General features: G+C 39.0%; 1 protein-coding gene across 1 annotated transcript in view; it reads left to right on the forward strand.

The window, feature by feature from the left end:
- Window positions 1-18,969, forward strand: part of astn2 (astrotactin 2) — a 302,939-nt gene that overhangs the window by 96,477 nt on the left and 187,493 nt on the right. Inside the window, exon 4 of the mRNA XM_080874142.1 lies at window positions 5,178-5,330. Coding sequence (XP_080730268.1) covers window positions 5,178-5,330 — 153 coding nt within the window. The remainder of the gene's footprint in view (window positions 1-5,177; window positions 5,331-18,969) is intronic.

The following is an 18,969-nucleotide window of genomic DNA, read 5'->3' on the forward strand; positions in this document are numbered from 1 at the left end:
GCTAGACGTGGTTTGGGTCAACCATTTGTATATTGTTACTTAATTCGTTTGCTTTATTTATGCTTTTATGATTAAAAATTGTGTTTTGGAACATCTAACCAGAGCTGTCTCTTCCAGAAAGATGGTGTCTTATCTATGGGACACTAGAGCTCAGCTCAAATAAAAACCTGTGATAGATTAGGAACTGATTTATGGGACAGCAGTTCCCACAACCAGTACCCCACTTTCCTTTAATTTGTCACACAGCTGTGTGTAAACAATGAACAACAGCATCGTGTTTGGTTCTCTTTTAATTTTAGGTTAAAAGTACATTTGTTGCGTAATCGATATTAATGTTTAATATCAGTTATGTAGCAACTGACACTGCTGCATAATTGACATTGCTTTTGTCATTACATGTTTATAAGTATTGGATCACTAAATAGGCTAACAACCAGACAGAAGAGCTTAAACACACGGTGGCCAGTGTGCTTCATTATTGCTGTTTACTGTGTCAGAAGAAAGTTACACAAAAGTAGGAATTATCTAGCACAGGCTAATACTGCATGGTATTGTTTTGTTTTAATATGAAGGACCAAATAATTATTCAAACATTTAAAAAAAGGCTTGTCTGTTACAAGTTGGACGTTATGAACATAATTCTTTGCATCTGCTTTTTGGCATGAACCTAGAGCACAAATAAGGATCTGTTTGGGGATGAATGGTGTCTGGAAATTTAAAAAGAACACCTAAATTTAAATGCATGGGCATAAACCAAAATGCATGTATGCCTCTATCTCTTCCTCTTATCTATTGCATCAGGTTGTATTTTGATGTGAAATAATAATAGTATATTCAACTTAGTTTAATCACACATGTTTAGAAATAAATACTTATGACTCAAAGACATATTATTCTGTTCCTGGTTCCATTTAAAACCAAAACTACACCCAAAATCTATTTTTTAAATCAAAATCTGTGTAAATACTTAAATAACTTGCCACTTTAACCTCCGTTTTCTTCATTTCCCTCTTCTGTTTTTGCCCTCTCATTGGCATGTATGATGCACATCGACTGGGAGCCACTGGATTACTCAATAAAGTAACACCCTGGCCAAGGAGCTTAAAGATATTGTGTCCAGTGCACTTCATTATTGCTGTTTACTGTGTCAGACAAAGTAATAAAGTTACAAATATATATGCAAAGCTAACAGAGGGGTGATGCTGCATGGCGTTATTTTTTTATGTGAAACACCAAATAGTATTTCAGATATCTAGAATAAAGCTGTGTCTGAAACAAATGGACATTATGAACATAATCCTTTGTGTGTAATTTATCAAGGGAGTGTATCTACTTGGTGGCTTGAAGATAGGACACATAAGGCACATTTGGGGATGTGGTGGTTTCTAGAAAGCGTAGTTATATTCAGCTCAGTTTAACCACAAATGTTTTGAAACAAATACATATGACTCAAAGATAGTATTTTGTTCTCTAGCAACCTGCATTGCCTCTGCTACTGGTTGCATTTAAAATCAAAATCAGTGTAAATACTTCTGCCTCCTCACTTTAACCTCCATCTTCTTCATCTCCCTCTTTCTCTGCTTTTGCCTCCTCATTGGCATGTATGATGAGCATCGACTGGGAGCACCACATCACCATTATTCATGGACAGAGCGCGCCTCAGAGCCAGACTGACAGATCAAAAGATGATGATGATAGGTGGGGGTACTGGTAGTTGGGGTGATGAATGGCCACATCATTTGGAGTTGGCTGTACTGTAAGTTTGGGGACAGAGCTGTTTTCACAGTTTTCCTTGAAGGATTTCTTTTTTACAGCCACTGTTAATGCCTGCAGACAGTGAAATCATTAGAGGTTGCATATATTGAAGGCCTAAGATGTGTCAAAAACATTGTGTAGCACACAAGCACACTTTGTATACATACATATAAATTATAATATATAATCTATCTATTATTCACACACATATATATATACACACACACACACACACACACACACACACACACACACACACACACACACACACAGTGGGGCAAAAAAGTATTTAGTCAGCCACCGATTGTGCAAGTTCCCCCACTTAAAATGATGGCAGAGGTCAGTAATTTGCACCAGAGGTACACTTCAACTGTGAGAGACAGAATGTGAAAAAAAAAATCCATGAATCCACATGGTAGGATTTGTAAAGAATTTATTCGTAAATCAGGGTGGAAAATAAGTATTTGGTCACTTCAAACAAGGAAAATCTCTTGCTCTCACAGACCTGTAACGTCTTCTGTAAGAAGCTTTTCTGTCCCCCACTCGTTACCTGTATGAATGGCACCAGTTTGAACTCATCATCTGTATAAAAGACACCTGTCCACAGCCTCAAACAGTCAGACTCCAAACTCCGCCATGGCCAAGACCAAAGAGCTTTCTAAGGACACCAGGAAAAGTATTGTAGACCTGCACCAGACTGGGAAGAGTGAATCTACAATAGGCAAGCAGCTTGGTGTGAAAAAATCAACTGTGGGAGCAATCATCAGAAAATGGAAGACATACAAGACCACTGATAATCTCCCTCGATCTGGGGCTCCACGCAAGATCTCATCCCGTGGGGTCAAAATGATCATGAGAACGGTGAGCAAAGATCCCAGAACCACACGGGGAGACCTGGTGAATGACCTGCAGAGAGCTGGGACCAAAGTAACAAAGGTCACCATCAGTAACACACTACAACGGCAGGGAATCAAATCCCGCAGTGCCAGACGTGTTCTGCTGCTGAAGCCAGTGCATGTCCAGGCCCGTCTGAAGTTTGCCAGAGAGCACATGGATGATACAGCAGAGGATTGGGAGAATGTCATGTGGTCAGATGAAACCAAAGTAGAACTTTTTGGTATAAACTCAACTCGTCGTGTTTGGAGGAAGAAGAATACTGAGTTGCATCCCAAGAACACCATACCTACTGTGAAGCATGGGGGTGGAAACATCATGCTATGGGGCTGTTTTTCTGCCAAGGGGACAGGACGACTGATCCGTGTTAAGGACAGAATGAATGGGGCCATGTATCGTGAGATTTTGAGCCAAAACCTCCTTCCATCAGTGAGAACTTTGAAGATGAAACGAGGCTGAGTCTTCCAACATGACAATGATCCAAAACACACCGCCCGGGCAACAAAGGAGTGGCTCCGTAAGAAGCATTTGAAAGTCCTGGAGTGGCCTAGCCAGTCTCCAGACCTCAACCCCATAGAAAATCTGTGGCGGGAGTTGAAAGTCCGTGTTGCTCGGCGACAGCCCCAAAACATCACTGCTCTCGAGAAGATCTGCATGGAGGAATGGGCCAAAATACCAGCTACTGTGTGTGCAAACCTGGTAAAGACCTATAGTAAACGTTTGACCTCTGTTATTGCCAACAAAGGTTATGTTACAAAGTATTGAGTTGTATTTTTGTTATTGACCAAATACTTATTTTCCACCCTGATTTACGAATAAATTCTTTACAAATCCTACCATGTGGATTCATGGTTTTTTTTTTTCACATTCTGTCTCTCACAGTTGAAGTGTATCTCTGGTGCAAATTACTGACCTCTGTCATCATTTTAGGTGGGGGAACTTGCACAATCGGTGGCTGACTAAATACTTTTTTGCCCCACTGTATATATATCTATATATATATATATATAGATATATATAGATTCACTGAGCGCAGGGCAAGCTAGCAGACATAAGTTAAGCTCTCCTTGCAACATGGCAAATTGAACCTCCCCCACCCTCATTCAGATGTAGCGTTTGGAACTATTTTGGTCTTCATGTGACGTATGACCCTGAAGGTAAGCGCGTCATGGACTAAAGTAAAACAGTATGTCGGATGTGCCACGCAATGCTCAATTACATTGGTGGGAACTAGTGTGTTAGCGCAGTTAGCTCGTTAACGTGTTGGCGGTCCAGCCCCACGCACGGGGCGATCCGCGGTAGCTGGTTAACGGAGATTTGCCTGTTGTGGCGTTAAGGTCATTTCAACGAGATTAAAGCTGACAGCACTAGTGGGAACACAACGAATATGACTGCACATTTATTCTGACATCATCCTAGTGCAAAGACAAGTGGAAGCAGACAAAAACAACAAGCATGCATGCTACAAACTTTACCCGAGTCATTTAGACAGCCGTTAGCACATGATTCTCCTTATGGGGACCTGATATGTTTAATATGCTGCTGAGAATATAGCCCAGAAGAAGCGTATAGTATAGCTTTTATTTTGGAAAGAGCCATTTCTCTGTAATAAACGCTCTTTTCCAAAGATGAGTGATTTCTCGATCAGATATATTTATTTATTTATTATTACTTTGTTGTTTCAGCAACATTAAATTTAAAAACTGTACTTTTGAGTTAAAATATATATTTATAATTTTAATAAATGACAAATTTAAAAAAGCATGAACTTTTTTTTTTTGTATCGAAAAAATATTGAACCGTGACACCAAAGTATCGAACCGAACCGTGAATTTTGTGTATCGTTGCACTCCTAATATATATGTATATGTGTGTGTGTGTGTGTGTTTATCTAATGTTTCAGTTTCAACCTTTTTGTGTGCTTCGGAAGCAATAAGAGGAAAATAGTCTTAACTCGTAATGTTTTCTGTTCTCTTTTTTTTGTTGTTGTAAATGAGCCAGGACATCTGAACAAGTCATAGAAATTGTTTGTCCTTTCTATTGTTAAATTCAATCTGTAAAGAAAAAAACCTGCTCTTTCTGTTCTCCCTGCTTTCCCCACAACCAGTTGTTTTGGAGTCATTCATCAGGAAGAGTGAAACTGAGCCATCAGGGGAAGCGCTGGCAGGATCCCTGTAGAGATGAGGCAATATTGAATTGATGGAATCATTTAAAGTCCAGGAAAAAAAACAAACCCCAAAACAAAAAACCCCCCACCAAAAAAACCCCTAAAAAACTAAAACTGACTAGATGTCTTTTCTTTTCTTTTCTTGATACAGTATCAACACAGGCACACAACCTAGTGTTACATGTATATCAGACATTAATCCCCCATCTTTCCTAAAAAACAAAAAAGAATGCAAGCTACATTTGTTTTGCTTCTTTGTATCCGTGCATATCTCTTTAGAATATCTTGAGCATTTGTCACAGTGTTACTTTAAAGCCTTTTGACATGGCTGCCATTTTCACTTTGCATCTCTTTTTCATAGCCATTGACCCAAACACCGAGTCAGTCGAGGATTTGATGCAGAGATTCCAGGACAGTTTCCGTGTTCCCAACACTCCAACAGACATGTCTCACTACCAGCATGTCATGCACAGCTCGTCAACAGGCCGCCGGAGGGTCCTGAGCCACACCAGAGGTAGGACACAAAGTCATTAAAAAATTTGAATTTTTTGTTAAAAACATACTACAGACACCACAAGAGGATTTGCATGTTCCTTTTCATTTTACGCTATATACTGGACAGTATGTGTTAATCCTTTCCACTTGATACTAATAGTTTGTGACCTAAGTGATAATGATGGGGTGATAATTTATTAATTTTGTTTATTGTTTAACAATAACGATACACAGGACAGTTTATTACCAGTGCATTCCATCTGTAGTCCTCTGGGTAATTTCCAGTCCAAATAATCAATATATTAGTAGTCATTAATCATTTATCTGTGTCTGTGCATACACAATCACAAGTTTGTCCACAGAAAATTATGCAGAATAACTAGACTATCCAGTTTTGAATTCAGTTCATTATTCGGCATTCACATCTTTGGTGCTTTCATTGCTTCAGCATAATCATCATAGAGGTCACATGCACAATGCATTTAACCTACAGTATCAGGCTTTCATTTATCCACTACAGTGCATAGACATACCATCACTTGTTTATGCATTATAAGAGTCACTTCGATTACGTTCTGCAGTAACATGTTTAAATATTGACTATACAGTCTTAACCTCATCAATTATCATTTCTGTCAGTTTATAATTTGTTTGGCTTTATTTCATCAAATATGATTTGGAAGAACAAGTTCACTCCAGTAATTATCAGAAATTTACCTGAAATAAATAGGGCTTCTTATCTGAAAGAATAATTTGAAAAAAGTTCTAATAAGCATAGTAAGGTAGCCTAGTGCAGTGTTTCCCAACCACTGTGCTGTGGCACATAGGTGTGCCGTGAGAAATGATCAGGTGTGCTGTGGAAGATTATCTGGTTCCACCTGATTAGTAATCTAAGCTAGCGGTCCCCAGCCTTTTTTGCACCACAAACCAGTTTATGTCCGACAATATTTTCACGGACCGGCCTTTAAGGTGTCGCGGATAAATACAACAAAATAAAACCAGTACCAGTACCAAAAAAACCAAATTTTTATTCATAACACACGGGAAAAGACCCAGGGAAACTGAATTAACGATAAAAACAAACAAAAAAAAAAAACGATAAAAAAGCATAAATTTGACGCCTGAGCCTCAACTCTTGTGGCCCAGTACCAAACGACCGGTCCATGGGCCGGGGGTTGGGGACCGCTGCTCTAAGCGACCTGCATGAGTAACGGGCAGAACAATTACATTCTCTTCCACTAGAGGGCAGTACAGCTACCTGCTCTAATTAAATGTGTTGACAACTGCCAGTGAAACAGAAGAAGACGAAGGAGAAATTACATAATAGTCATGCCGTGAGTGAGACAACACAGCGCATAAATTGATAAATATTTGAAAAGAAAAAGTTAGGGCTTTCATCTTGGTCCTGCTGAAAATTTCGACCCAGATGAAGGTCCTAGCATGAGTAGTGATCAGAAGAAAGCAAAAAAGGTATACTGGGGACAAACTCAACCAATTCCGCTATGTCTGGTGCACGGGGAAAAATTATCAATATGCCTTTTGTGACATTTTTGTTTGGTGGTGTGCCATGGCACCAAAAGGTTGGAAAACACTGGTCTAGCATATACCCTAGACAGTTATCACCATAAAGTTAGCATCTAATGTACTACATACATTTCCTTTGCTGTTATGCATTACTTATGTAGTAGATATAAGGTTAAGTTTACCATTAAATCCATGTAGCCTCAACAGAGTGAAGGGTGTCATTGAGAGATGTCCTCTCTGGTGTCAATAGTAAGAGTCTCCTTTGAGAGCATATAATTAGAGGTGAAACAGTGTCACAAGTGTCGAAGTATGGGCCACATGATAATAGAAGAAGCACTTACTATGAGCAGTTAAAGGTGAAAAGTTATTGGTCATATCTTTTGGTTAGTGCTGCATAAGGGAAATTAATTAATTACATCAGATTTAATGAGAAGCACCAAGGAAAGTAGATTGCGGGTTGACAGAAACTTTTCTATTTTCTATTTCTTAGCTTGGTAGAACTTTGTATTTGTACTTGGAATATTTAGAATTTTTATTAATTCTCTTTTCTGCAGTGTGTATTTGCATATGCTTACACACACACACACACACACACACTTTATTTTCTTCTTTTTTATCACCTATTAATACGTTTGGCAGTGTAACATGAACATGAACACTGGGGTGTATCTCTCGCAACAATACAAGAATCCATATGCAAATCTAACTAAGTGGGACAGACAGGTAGAGCACGATACAGCCCAAGTATAGTTGATGAGAAGTGACAAGAGCTGGTTTAACTGAGCTTGTGGAAATAATGTCACTGACATAAATGACATGACCACACAGGTTGATTGTTATCTGCCATGGAATATGGGTGGTAACAATAAAGACAAAAAAGTCTTATTTTGCTTTGTTTTTTACTACTTGAAGGGATTTGTGTATCACTGCAATTCTTAAAAGAAACATTGAGGCACACTCCCAAGTCAGAATAATCATATGTCTAACTCCCAAAAGCATTTTAAATTTATGGACTATAGGTTCATTTTATCCTTAAGACATATTTGGAGCCCGGAGCCTGAGCCCTGTGTCACTACACAAAGAAAAGAGCACAAGATTTCACTGTTTTTTTTGTTTGTTTGTTTTTTTGTCCCTCCCCCCAAACTGTTAGATAAGACACTGCAGTCATTATAGTCAGTTTCTATATCATACTGATGATTTGTAACATGAGATTCAGGAAGTTAAAATGCTAATAGGGAGAACACAGGCAGCTGATGAGTCTGCAGAATAGGAAAGCTCTTGTCCTCAGTGTCTGAGTGGGAGGAAAAACAGTAGGTACTGTAAGAATATGATGCGTGGGGCATCAACAACCAGCAGCACACACAACAATTTCCAGCAGTTGAACACATTTTTTACTGGAACCTGAGAGACGGCGGGGAAAGCATGCCATTAATGATCAGTCATTAGGGTGAATTGTAGATTCTTGCCTGAATCTGTATTGGGGTTGGAACAAGACCAAATACAAAGTGTTGTGGGCACACGAGTTGCACGAGTGCAGGATTGTCCGATGAATATGGTTATAGCTGACTAATCACAGTCCGCTGGTTAACTTGCTTCAGATTGATGTTACAAAAAAACTGTAACTGAATGTGTGGAAAACTACAGTAGCAGTTGTGTCAGCTCAGCTAAACCCTGCAGCTGTTCATCTACTCTTCTACTGGCATCCACAAGTCTGCATATTGAAATTTTGCTTTGTGGCAACATTTCTTGCTTCCCTGTCAGCACATATTGGCCTAGTTTCTTGTAGCACCATCTCATACCTGGACTCAGATTTTTTTTTTTATGCATAAATTTTCCTGTTACACAGTCATCACTGTTTCCATTAATAGAAATGTATTACAGATAATAATAACTAATATCAAGAAAAAGAATACAGTTCTGCACAATGAAAGCGGTTATATGATGCAAACTGCACTCTGATTGCTCAATCCATCATCGTTTTAGTCAGATTTCAGGCAAATGTAATTGCATCCAAAACTTTGATCTGGATAATTTTTTTTTCTTCTCTTTAATTTAAATGTTACTTGCTCTTGTGGTGATGGCAGAAAATTATGATCAGCAAAACATGTGTTTAGCTTGCAGCTATCTAAATTGTCTTTTTTTTTTAGAATATTATATGGTAAGTGGAGCCTTTTGCAGATAGTAAATTGATCTATCTTGTACTTTAAATCTGTCTAAGAGCATCTTTGCCAAACTCCTGTTTTCTTCACCATGTTTCACACAGATACAAGTCAACAATAGTATTACACACAATGACCTCAATGCTTGCATTGTGCAAGCTATTAAGACTTCTGAGTTTGAAGAAGTGTTGCTATGAAGAAAGGTTAATTATCTGATACATGATCTCTTTTTTTTCACCTGAGAAAATTTATTGCATGCACTAGCCATTGTACTACTAAGATATGCTGGATATGCCTTACAAACACTGGATCTAATGACCTGGAATTTAAGTGCTGCGAGCTGCTACCCTTTCCTCCAAAGAGAGACTTCTGGTGTGTATTGTGAAGGAAATCTTGTGTGACCGGGTCAACTCATGCAGAATGAACAGAGTCAGATGCCTTACGCAGACACGTTTAATGAATCGCGGCAGTTGCAAATAACGCACAGCAAAACAAGGTGACACATGGAAAGCCACGCTCCATTTTGGAAGCCATTCTGATAAAAGAGCCCATTTATACATAAACAAACCCTTGATATGTATTGCACGTTCCTCTTCATGCATCTCTCTCTGAATACAAGACATGATGTACATAGCGGGTCTAAAAGGAAGAGTAGACATGCTAACCATTAGGGGTGCAACGATATTCGTATCGATATTGAACCGTTCGATACAGTGCTTTCGGTTCGGTACGCATATGTATCGAACAATACAATTTTTTTCAATTTTTTTTTTTTTCAATTTTTTTTTTTTTTTTTTGTGTCCCGTTTGGATCTATAGCCATCAGAATTGTTGTCTTGAGGCCAAGAAAGATGCCAAGAGGATTTATTTTAAGTGGATCATCATATTGGTCCATTTGATTGACCTTTATTATAATTATGAATTTATTTTATTTTCAGTTGCAAACGGGACAGACATGACTGTGGGATAGGACAGGGGGAAAGGATGAAAGAAAGAGGGGGAGAGAAAGAAAGAAAACCAAAGGGGAGAAAAAAAAAGAACAATACAAAATTTGTAATTGATTTTATCAACTTTCCTTCTGACGATGCTGTCTGTGTTGAGCGCTCAGTGAATCTGCATTTGACTACTCCGCCTAGGCTCGAGAGTGCAGCCTAGGCGGAGTAGTCGAACGCAGATTCACTGAGCACTCAACACAGACAGCATGGTCAGAAGGAAGAGCGCAGGGCAAGCTAGCGAGACAGAAGTGGACCTCCCCACCCTCATTCAGATCTGGCGTTTGGAATTATTTTGGTTTTCATGTGACGTATGACCCTGAAGGTAAGCGAGTCATGGACTAAAGTAAAACAGTATGTTGGATGTGCCATGCAATGCTCAATTACATGGGTGGGAGCTAGTGTGTTAGCGCAGTTAGCTCGTTAACGTGTTGGCCGTCTAGCCCCTCTGTATAGGGTAGCTCGTTAACGGAGATTTGCCGTGTTGTGGCGTTAAGGTTATTTCAATGAGATTAACCTGAAAGCACTAGTGGGAACACAACGAATATGACTGCACATTTACACCGACATCATCCTAGTGCAAAGACAAAAACAACAAGCATGCTACAAACTTTAGCAGAGTCATTTAGACAGCTGTTAGCACAGGATTCTCCTTATGGAGACCTGATATGTTTAATATGCTGCTGAGAATATAGCCCAGAAGAAGCGGATAGTATAGCTTTTATTTTGGAAAGAGACATTTCTCTGTAATAAACTCTCTTTTCCAAAGATGAGTGATTCCTCAATCAGATACAGGGCTCGCAATATCGCTAGCCCGACGTCCCGGGGCTATCTCTGCCCTGCCTGTCGGGCTATTGTAGGAAGGAAAAATATATGTCAATGCTTTTGCATTCTTTCAGAAATGTAGCTGGGTAATTATGTCATTGGGTGAGCCACTGTCAATATGTGACATATTGAAATCGTGTTTGAATTTGCGCTTGTTTTTTTGCTTTCACTTTGCAATCGCGCGAACTGTGTATAGAGAGCGACAGCACTGATCTGTGAGTGATGATAATTTGTGCACCAATTCCTCTGACATCGTCTTATTAATTGTTAGCTTACTATGCAAACATGACAAGTGAAATCTCCCGCAGCTTACACATGTGAGAGGTTGATTGCGCAGAGAATCGCTGAGCTTATGTGAGTGCGGCAGGATATATATTTCACTACGATGACCTGGATGATTGAGAACCTTCACAGACAGATATATATTTTAGTTCTGCTGAGCCAAATAAGACAGGTCAGGGTGAAGAAGTGACAGCCAAAGAAAAGCTTACCACAAAACGGAGAAGTTATGACAAATCAGACTATAAGGCAAAAAGAAAGTGCAGCTTTATGGTTTCATGGACAAAAGAATTTCTGTGGCTGCAATATGACGAGCTAAAAAACAACACGCACAAGGGTTAGGGTTAAATTTAAAAACTGTACTTTTGTGTTAAAATATATATTTACAATTTTAATAAATGACAAATTAAAAAGGCATGAACATTTTTTTTTTGTATCGAAAAAATATCGAACCGTGACACCAAAGTATCGAACCGAACCGAACCGTGAATTTTGTGTATCGTTGCACCCCTACTAACCATGCATGCTCTTTTTTCAGTAGCTTGGAAAAGAGGAGCTCTGGAGATACTTGGTGTCTCCAAACACACTGATAGACACTGAGCTGTTTGTTTGTTTGTCTTTTACCAGTGTTGTGCCACCATTTGGTGAACTCATCTAGGCACCTCTTTAAAAGGACCTTTGCAGCCCCAATTAATTGAAGGGCAACCCCACCAAAGGAAAAGTTCTTCCAAAGGTATAAAGAGACAGGTGAACTTTATTGCTTTAACAGACAGTTCACCAGGTTTGAAGTCTTCTCTTGAACATGATGGAACTAGTGGACACGTGCTGTAGTGCTCAAAATAGCAAAAATAAATAAACCAACAACAAAAAAAGGCACAAGCCATCTTTATTTCAAGAAATATATATATGAGAATAGCATCTCAGGCATTCCTTAGTACTCTTTTCAAAGCCTGTATGTAGGTCTACAGGGTGACACTTTTGTTTGTAAGAACTAGAACTGGTGTATGTAAACTTCATTGCTCTGATGTAGACAGCATTCTGAAAACATTTTGAAGTCACAACGCATTGTGGTTTAGTCAAATATTAAGATTTGTCCTTAAACACTTCCTCCCTTATTTGCATGCACCGCGGCACATTCTATTCCCCACTGTGGTGTTAATGCATTTCCATGTGCTGGCTAGAAGCGGTGTGGTGTTTTGATGTGTCACAACGAATACTTTGGCTCATTACGAAGAGGATAACCTTATGGTTATTATCTAGGTTTTCTTCTGTTTAATTGATGCTTTGAAGTAGCACATGAAAGTAGTTCTCTGCTGTTGCCTGCGCGCGTGCGTGTGTGTGCGTGTGTGTGTCATAAGGAGAAAGACAGAGAGTTTGTGTTTCGTGGTTCTTGACTTCATTCTGTGCTCAGCTCCACTTTCAGTAGTCTTCAATCTTCAGTGCAGACAAAACACAGTGATTACAGCTGTGGGTGTGCAGCCCCTAGGATTTCTCTACAGCAAACCATACAGCTGATCTACTGCCAAGTCAAAACACTCTGTGTTTTCTGTGTGAAAGACCCAGCAAGAGACCACCTATATCACACAGTTTTCTGTCAACACAACTGACCAACTTCCTTTTTCTCTAAGTTATCCTCTATTCATACTGTAGGTGGTCGTTTAAACACTGTCTATTAAAATGTATTACTCATTAAGTTTTCAAATATTTTTTATGTCCTTTGTTGTTTCTGAAAAGTTATTAGTAAGCTTTTCAGGCCCTTTTTTAAAGGGCTGTGCAAATGTAGGATATTATTTCAGATTAATGTCCAATATATTGATCAGAATCATCAAAGTAATTAGAAAAAGAGTGTTATTTTAGAAATTTTAGAAATTTGCTACAAAATATCTTTGCTGGGGTAAGATGATAGATTAAATGAAGTTCAGACTTATAGTTGATGATCAGCAAAGACCCTGTCTTTGTTTGTTCTGCTGTTTACAACTCAGGCCCTAACTTGGTTCAGATGCCTTGCTGCCTCGTTTTAAGCTTCAGAGTTACTTACCATAAAGAGAAACTAATGATATTTGTTAAGCTGAATGTCTCTTGACTTTGTTGTTAGATACTGGTTTAATGGGTTAATTTTAGTAATTTGGTTTGTTGCCTAAAAATAAATGCTTGTAGTGAAAGTCTGTTGTACTTTGCTGTATTTATTAGAAACATAAAGTTCAGTGGAGAGTACAACAATGTCATTCAGCTTAGAAGCAATTTTAAGAGTTTATTTAGCAAAGTGTTAATTGATATCGTTACTGAATGATCCGTTGAAGATCACTGATTTGACTGTATATATTGTTCTGAATGTGTTTATCCACATTTACCAGTGGCTGCCTGGTTGGTTAAGAAAACAAGGTAAAACCTGAGCTGAAGCGATAACCTGAGCGACCTTTCTCTTTAAGGAATGTGCCCTTGTGGGTTGTGGGTGTGATGTAGGTCCTGAAATGTTGTTCACATATTTACTACTGCCCCTGTCTATTTTCAAATGCATTTTCTAACTAAATAAAGGCAGCCAAAGATCAAGCTGTTAAGTTTACTCATAGCAAATTCTAAAGTATTGTTTTCATAGCCCACCTTTTGCTATAATCTGTCAGTACCACTACTTAGTACTAACCACAGTCTTTGATAGTTTGAGTCAAAGAGTCTGGGGATATTATTTGATGTTGCCTACAGCAGCAGCATCAATATTCAGGTTGCAGGTTGTTTTTGGATGTGAGCATTTTTTTTTATTATCTATGCTGGTATTTTATTGTTGAGAGAAAAGAAAAAACACGTAAGAGACTTTGTTCATATTCTTTAGCAAATCAAGGTTATGTATAATTTATAGACTCCACAAAAAAATAAACCTCACGTGCATAAAAAGTAGTAACAAAAACCGCCATGCTCAATTGACCAGTAGCTTTCTATTGCTGACTGTGAAAGTAACTTGTATAATTTTGGGGTGCTCTGTCTTGTTAAAGTGAAGGTGGAGAACCAAATAAAATTACACAAATGGAGATCATAGGTGTTGAAACCACAGGCAGAGGTGGTAATAGTATAAGACATTCTGCACTCAAGTTGAAGTTCTGATACTTGTGTTAAAAAATACTCTAAATGGGTCAACGTCTTTACTCAAGTGAAAGTGAAGAAGCACCAGTTCTGAAATGGAATTGGTGTAAAAGTAACAACTCTTCCAGGAGCTATTTTTTTGTACACTGCCAACAGAACCGCCGCTGTCATATCAATAGGCTTTATTTCAAAATTCTAATTCTAATTAATTCACACAGCTTAAACATCTGTTATGTAGAACGGAAGCAGAGAAAAACAAATGGAATATAAAATAACATGAAGAAAAGTTCTTCTATTTGCTTTTGCCTACATGAGTGACTTTACCTCCACACCTACCCAGGAATATTAATAGTCAAGGGTCAAAAGTGTGATTTGACAGGTTGGTTGTACAGTGGTCGTTTATTGCAGGAGTTACGTTCTAAAAATAACCTGTAATAGGTGAAATCCGCGAAGTAGCCAACTTTATTTTTTTGTAATTATTATAGATGTTTTAAGGCTGTGAAACCCCTCACTACACACTTTACACACTTTTCTCAGAGAGAGGCGGTTGCCTTTGACGGTATAAAACATTTCGTTGACATTGTTGTGATAGTTGAGGAGAAAACTTACAAACATACAGTACAGCACTTCAGAGTCACACTGCTAGCGATTGAAGATTTAGGTAAATTTGACAAGCTGAACGTGCTCTGTACCGTATAGGAGACACGGCGTGAGATTGATTGACAATGGTCTACAGCCAATCAGGATGCAGAACACAATCCGCTGTATGTATGTACGTAAAACCAAAACAAACAAAAAAGAACATGCAAAATTGCACACAAAAAACAGCAAGACCGCAAAAGGTGAACCCCGTTATAGCGAGGGACCACTGTACTGTAGTAATGTGGGGAAAAGAGTCACTTTAAAAAAATCAGTCATTTCTACAAAAAAAGAATTTCTATGGTTGTGATTTTAAGCTTCAGTATGAGCTTCATGTAGAAGCTGCAGATGACCTTTGCTGCTGCCTCACTGAGATTCATTTTTCTTTGTGGATTTAGCAAACTTAATTCAGTAAGATATAAGCTACTTTTACATGAGCTACCATGGCTGATTTCCAAGCCACTGACACCATAAAGCTAGTATGTAGGTAGAATTCAGTGAGTGAATGTAATCAGCATTTTTAGCTTAAATGTAATTGTCTGCTCCCTTTGATGGAACCTAACATTGACCTTGAACACCACAGCCATTCACCACCAGTCCACGTACAGTGATCAACATCACTGTTAACTTCACCACAGTCAACTCTAAATGTCTATTCTAAAATGACTGTCTAAAAATAATCTCTCTTTTTCCTCTCCTGTCATCTCCTTCCTACATCCCTGAGTGGTTATCACTCATTCTTTTCTCTCCCTGGGAAATAAAGCAACCGTGTACCTCTAGTTAGCTGAAACACTGTATGACAAACTGCGCAGAAACAGTTTGTGTGTCTGTGATTTGTTGAGTAGTTAGAAATGCTACATTTGAAATCACCTGCCACTTTAAAAATGCTACTTCCTTTTTGCTCATTCCCCTTCTGTTGCTTTGACGAAAGTGTTGCAACCAACCAAACACTGGCCACAGTTCATCATTAAGCCCTGAGTGTAGTGCTATAAATGACGCTTAAATTATATTTTTTGCCTATTTCAGTTTGCTCTGTGTGATAAGCACCAATAATGGATACACCAATAGGATTGTTATTGTTATTGTTCCACTCATTTAGGTTCAAACCAGTTTGAGGTGCACAGTGACATGAAAAAAAAATCCAACTCAATTCACATGCATTAAACCTAAAGTAACAAGCCTATTTTCAAAATATCAGGAGTAGAAAGTGGAGATATTTGTCTTAAAATGTGTGCAGTTAAATTCAAAGTTGACAGAAAAATAAATACTAAAGTACAAATCTGAAATTCTACTTATGTACAGTAAAAAGTATTTGTTACTGTACATAAGTAGAATTTGTTACATAGCAGTAACTGTTTCATATCAGTAACTTTGTTACTTCCCACCTCTAAACAGCTTCACTTTCTTACTCGCCTGCTTATTTTAGGATTGCTTTAAATCGGTATGTCATCAGGCCACATCATGAAATTATTGAAGATGCATTACTCCTGTATGTACCGGCTCACTCCTGGTGGCCGATTGGCGGGGCTGGGCGCCTGTGGCCCGGCTGGGCTCCTTCCGGGGGGTGGGATGCCCTCTGGCCTCTGGGCCTGAAGCTCGGTCCTCTCTGGCACAGCTGGCTGCCGGCAGAACCCGCGGGCACGCCACTGCAACCCCCTCTGGCCTCTGCTCCGTAGCTGCGGGGTAACCTTTCGTTTGGGGCTCTACTCAGCTCTTCCCAGGAGGGTGGCACGGTCGTCCCCCCCCCCCCCTCGGGTCCTTGTACTCTGGGGCCTCTGGATATCTGGGGCCTGGATCTCCTCCATACCTGCTTCATACCCTGGTGGACGGGGCTATGGCTCCCCACACTCCCTAGCAGATCGTTACATGGAGAAACCTTTGGAATACAAGCATGCTGATCCACACAGGTATGCACACAGGTGTACACACGGGTGTTCACAGACGCGGACTACACCTTTCTTGGCTGCTGCCTCAAAGCACATTGTACGCTGTCTATCTTGCGTGCTGCACAATATCGTTTAATATTTAGTATCTACTGTTATCTACTGCTAGCTAGTTTATTGTGATGGTGCTGTTTTTTTATTATGTTGCTCTTTGTTGTTTGCTTTCTCTTCTGTTTTTTTTTTCTCCATACAGGTGATCCAGCTGTTTTGTTTTTTTTTTTTTTTCCTTCTTCCCCCCTTTCTCACCGTCTCTTCTCCCCTTTGGTTTTCTTTCTCTCCCTCTCTTTCTTTCATTCTTTCTCCCTGTCCTATCCCCCAGTCATGTCTGTCCCGTTTGTAGCAACCGAAAATAAAATAAATTCATAATTATAATAAAGGTCAATCAAATGGACCAATATGGCAAGGCCACGATGATCCACTTGGTAAAATAAATCCGCTTGGCATCTTTCTTGGCCTTAAGACAACAATTCTGATGGCTAAAGATCCAAACGGGACAAAAAAAAAGAAAAAAAAAGAAGATGCATTACTCTTATTGAAGATGCATTACTATTACTTATTGTGAGTCATAAAGGAAGTTTTTTTGTTGTTGTTTTTTTACGTAACTAAATATAACTAAAGTAGCTAAATTGCTTGAAGAGATCAGCAAAATCACAAACATATAAAATACTGTGCAAATGTCTTGAGCCACCCCTCCTTTCTTTATATTTTCCTTGTATTTTTACTTCCAAGGAAACACATTTTTTTAAAGTGACCTTGAGCAGAGGGTCTCTCCGCTTTCTGGAAGTCTTTCATTTTAGGTGCCCGGTGCCTGACTGTTTTCAGAGAAATGTGAATCTACTATCTACAGCAGATGAGCAGCATCTAAAAGTCATATCATTAAGAAATAGGACAAAAATACGGTGAAGATCTGACACAGGACTTGGATCTGGCCCATCGGTTGATCCATATACTGTTTGCTGAAGCCTCATCATAAATGGTCTCATTTGAAGAATGGCAGTCAAGACCCATTCTTAAAGAAGGGAAATGGAGAAAAGCTGACTGAAGTTTTTATTTTAAATTGTCATCACTATGTATAAAGTATGTCTTGAGGAAAAATACAACAGTATGTATCTACAGCCATCTGAATAACACGGTGGAAGCTCTGCTCAAGCTCTTTTTGGATCTATAATATCATCTGGAAAGTGTCTCATTGGTTATGGCTTTTTTTTCCCTACAGCAGGTAATAAACACACTGCCATTGCAGCAAAAGAATACCTGGATAGAAAAAAACCCCAAAACATTAGTCATGGATTGGTGAGCGTTCAGATCTCAGCCTTATTCCAGCAGTCTGGGACTTTTGGGGCTATTTTGCTGCTAAATAAGCGCTTTCATGGAAGTTTACATGAATATGTTTACCTAAAGCAAATGACATATGTTTTCAATTTCTAATTTAAAAAATCTGAATAAAATTGCCCTTACCTTACAGAAGTATAAAACTGTGCTTTATATCCAGGTTACCAACTAAGAGCACTGGATTCTGGATCAGCTGTATGCTAAGTTTTAACTTATTATAAAAGTGTTAATTCTATCAGGGATGATTATAAAGACAACAAGGGGTATCCTAGGATAGCTACAGTGGCAAGCCAATAATGTTTTAACCTTAATGGCTGTGCTCTGCACTGTGTTGCCAGTAACAGATGAGGAATCGGAATACAGCAAGCTGCCAAGGGCCTTCATCTAAAATTACTCAGCCCACAGCCCCAGCTCAAATCCCATCTCACCTTTTCCATAATAACACCTCTAAATTCCCTGACTGGTCTCCTTACAAATTACCGTTTGTTTATTAGCTTTAAATTGGTTGGTATGCTCTTGATGCTGGTTAGATACAATTAAAAAATATATAGAGATGAGTGCACAAACACTGAACCGTTTGTGTGCAAGAGCCAAGTGGTACATTGTTAAGCCTCCCACCCTTTCAAGTCCTTTCTCTCCATTTTATCAGGTAGCAACTCATAAATTTAGGCTGTAAAATGTGTCAGTGGCACTTATAATGCAATGCCCTCTGTAATAACTTATCAGCAGGCCTGGTTTTTTTTTTGTGTGTGTAATTGGATTGCGTGTGTGTGTGTGTTTGTGCAGTTCTTAGAGGTACAACCACCAGCAGCAGAGTGGAGCAGTATTGATTGGGAATATTTTGAATGTGCTAACAGAACAGTGGGAGAATGAGAGATACAAGAAAAATGA

Source organism: Rhamphochromis sp. 'chilingali' (genome assembly GCF_963969265.1).
Source record: "Rhamphochromis sp. 'chilingali' genome assembly, chromosome: 2".
Taxonomy (NCBI): Eukaryota; Metazoa; Chordata; class Actinopteri; order Cichliformes; family Cichlidae; genus Rhamphochromis; species Rhamphochromis sp. 'chilingali'.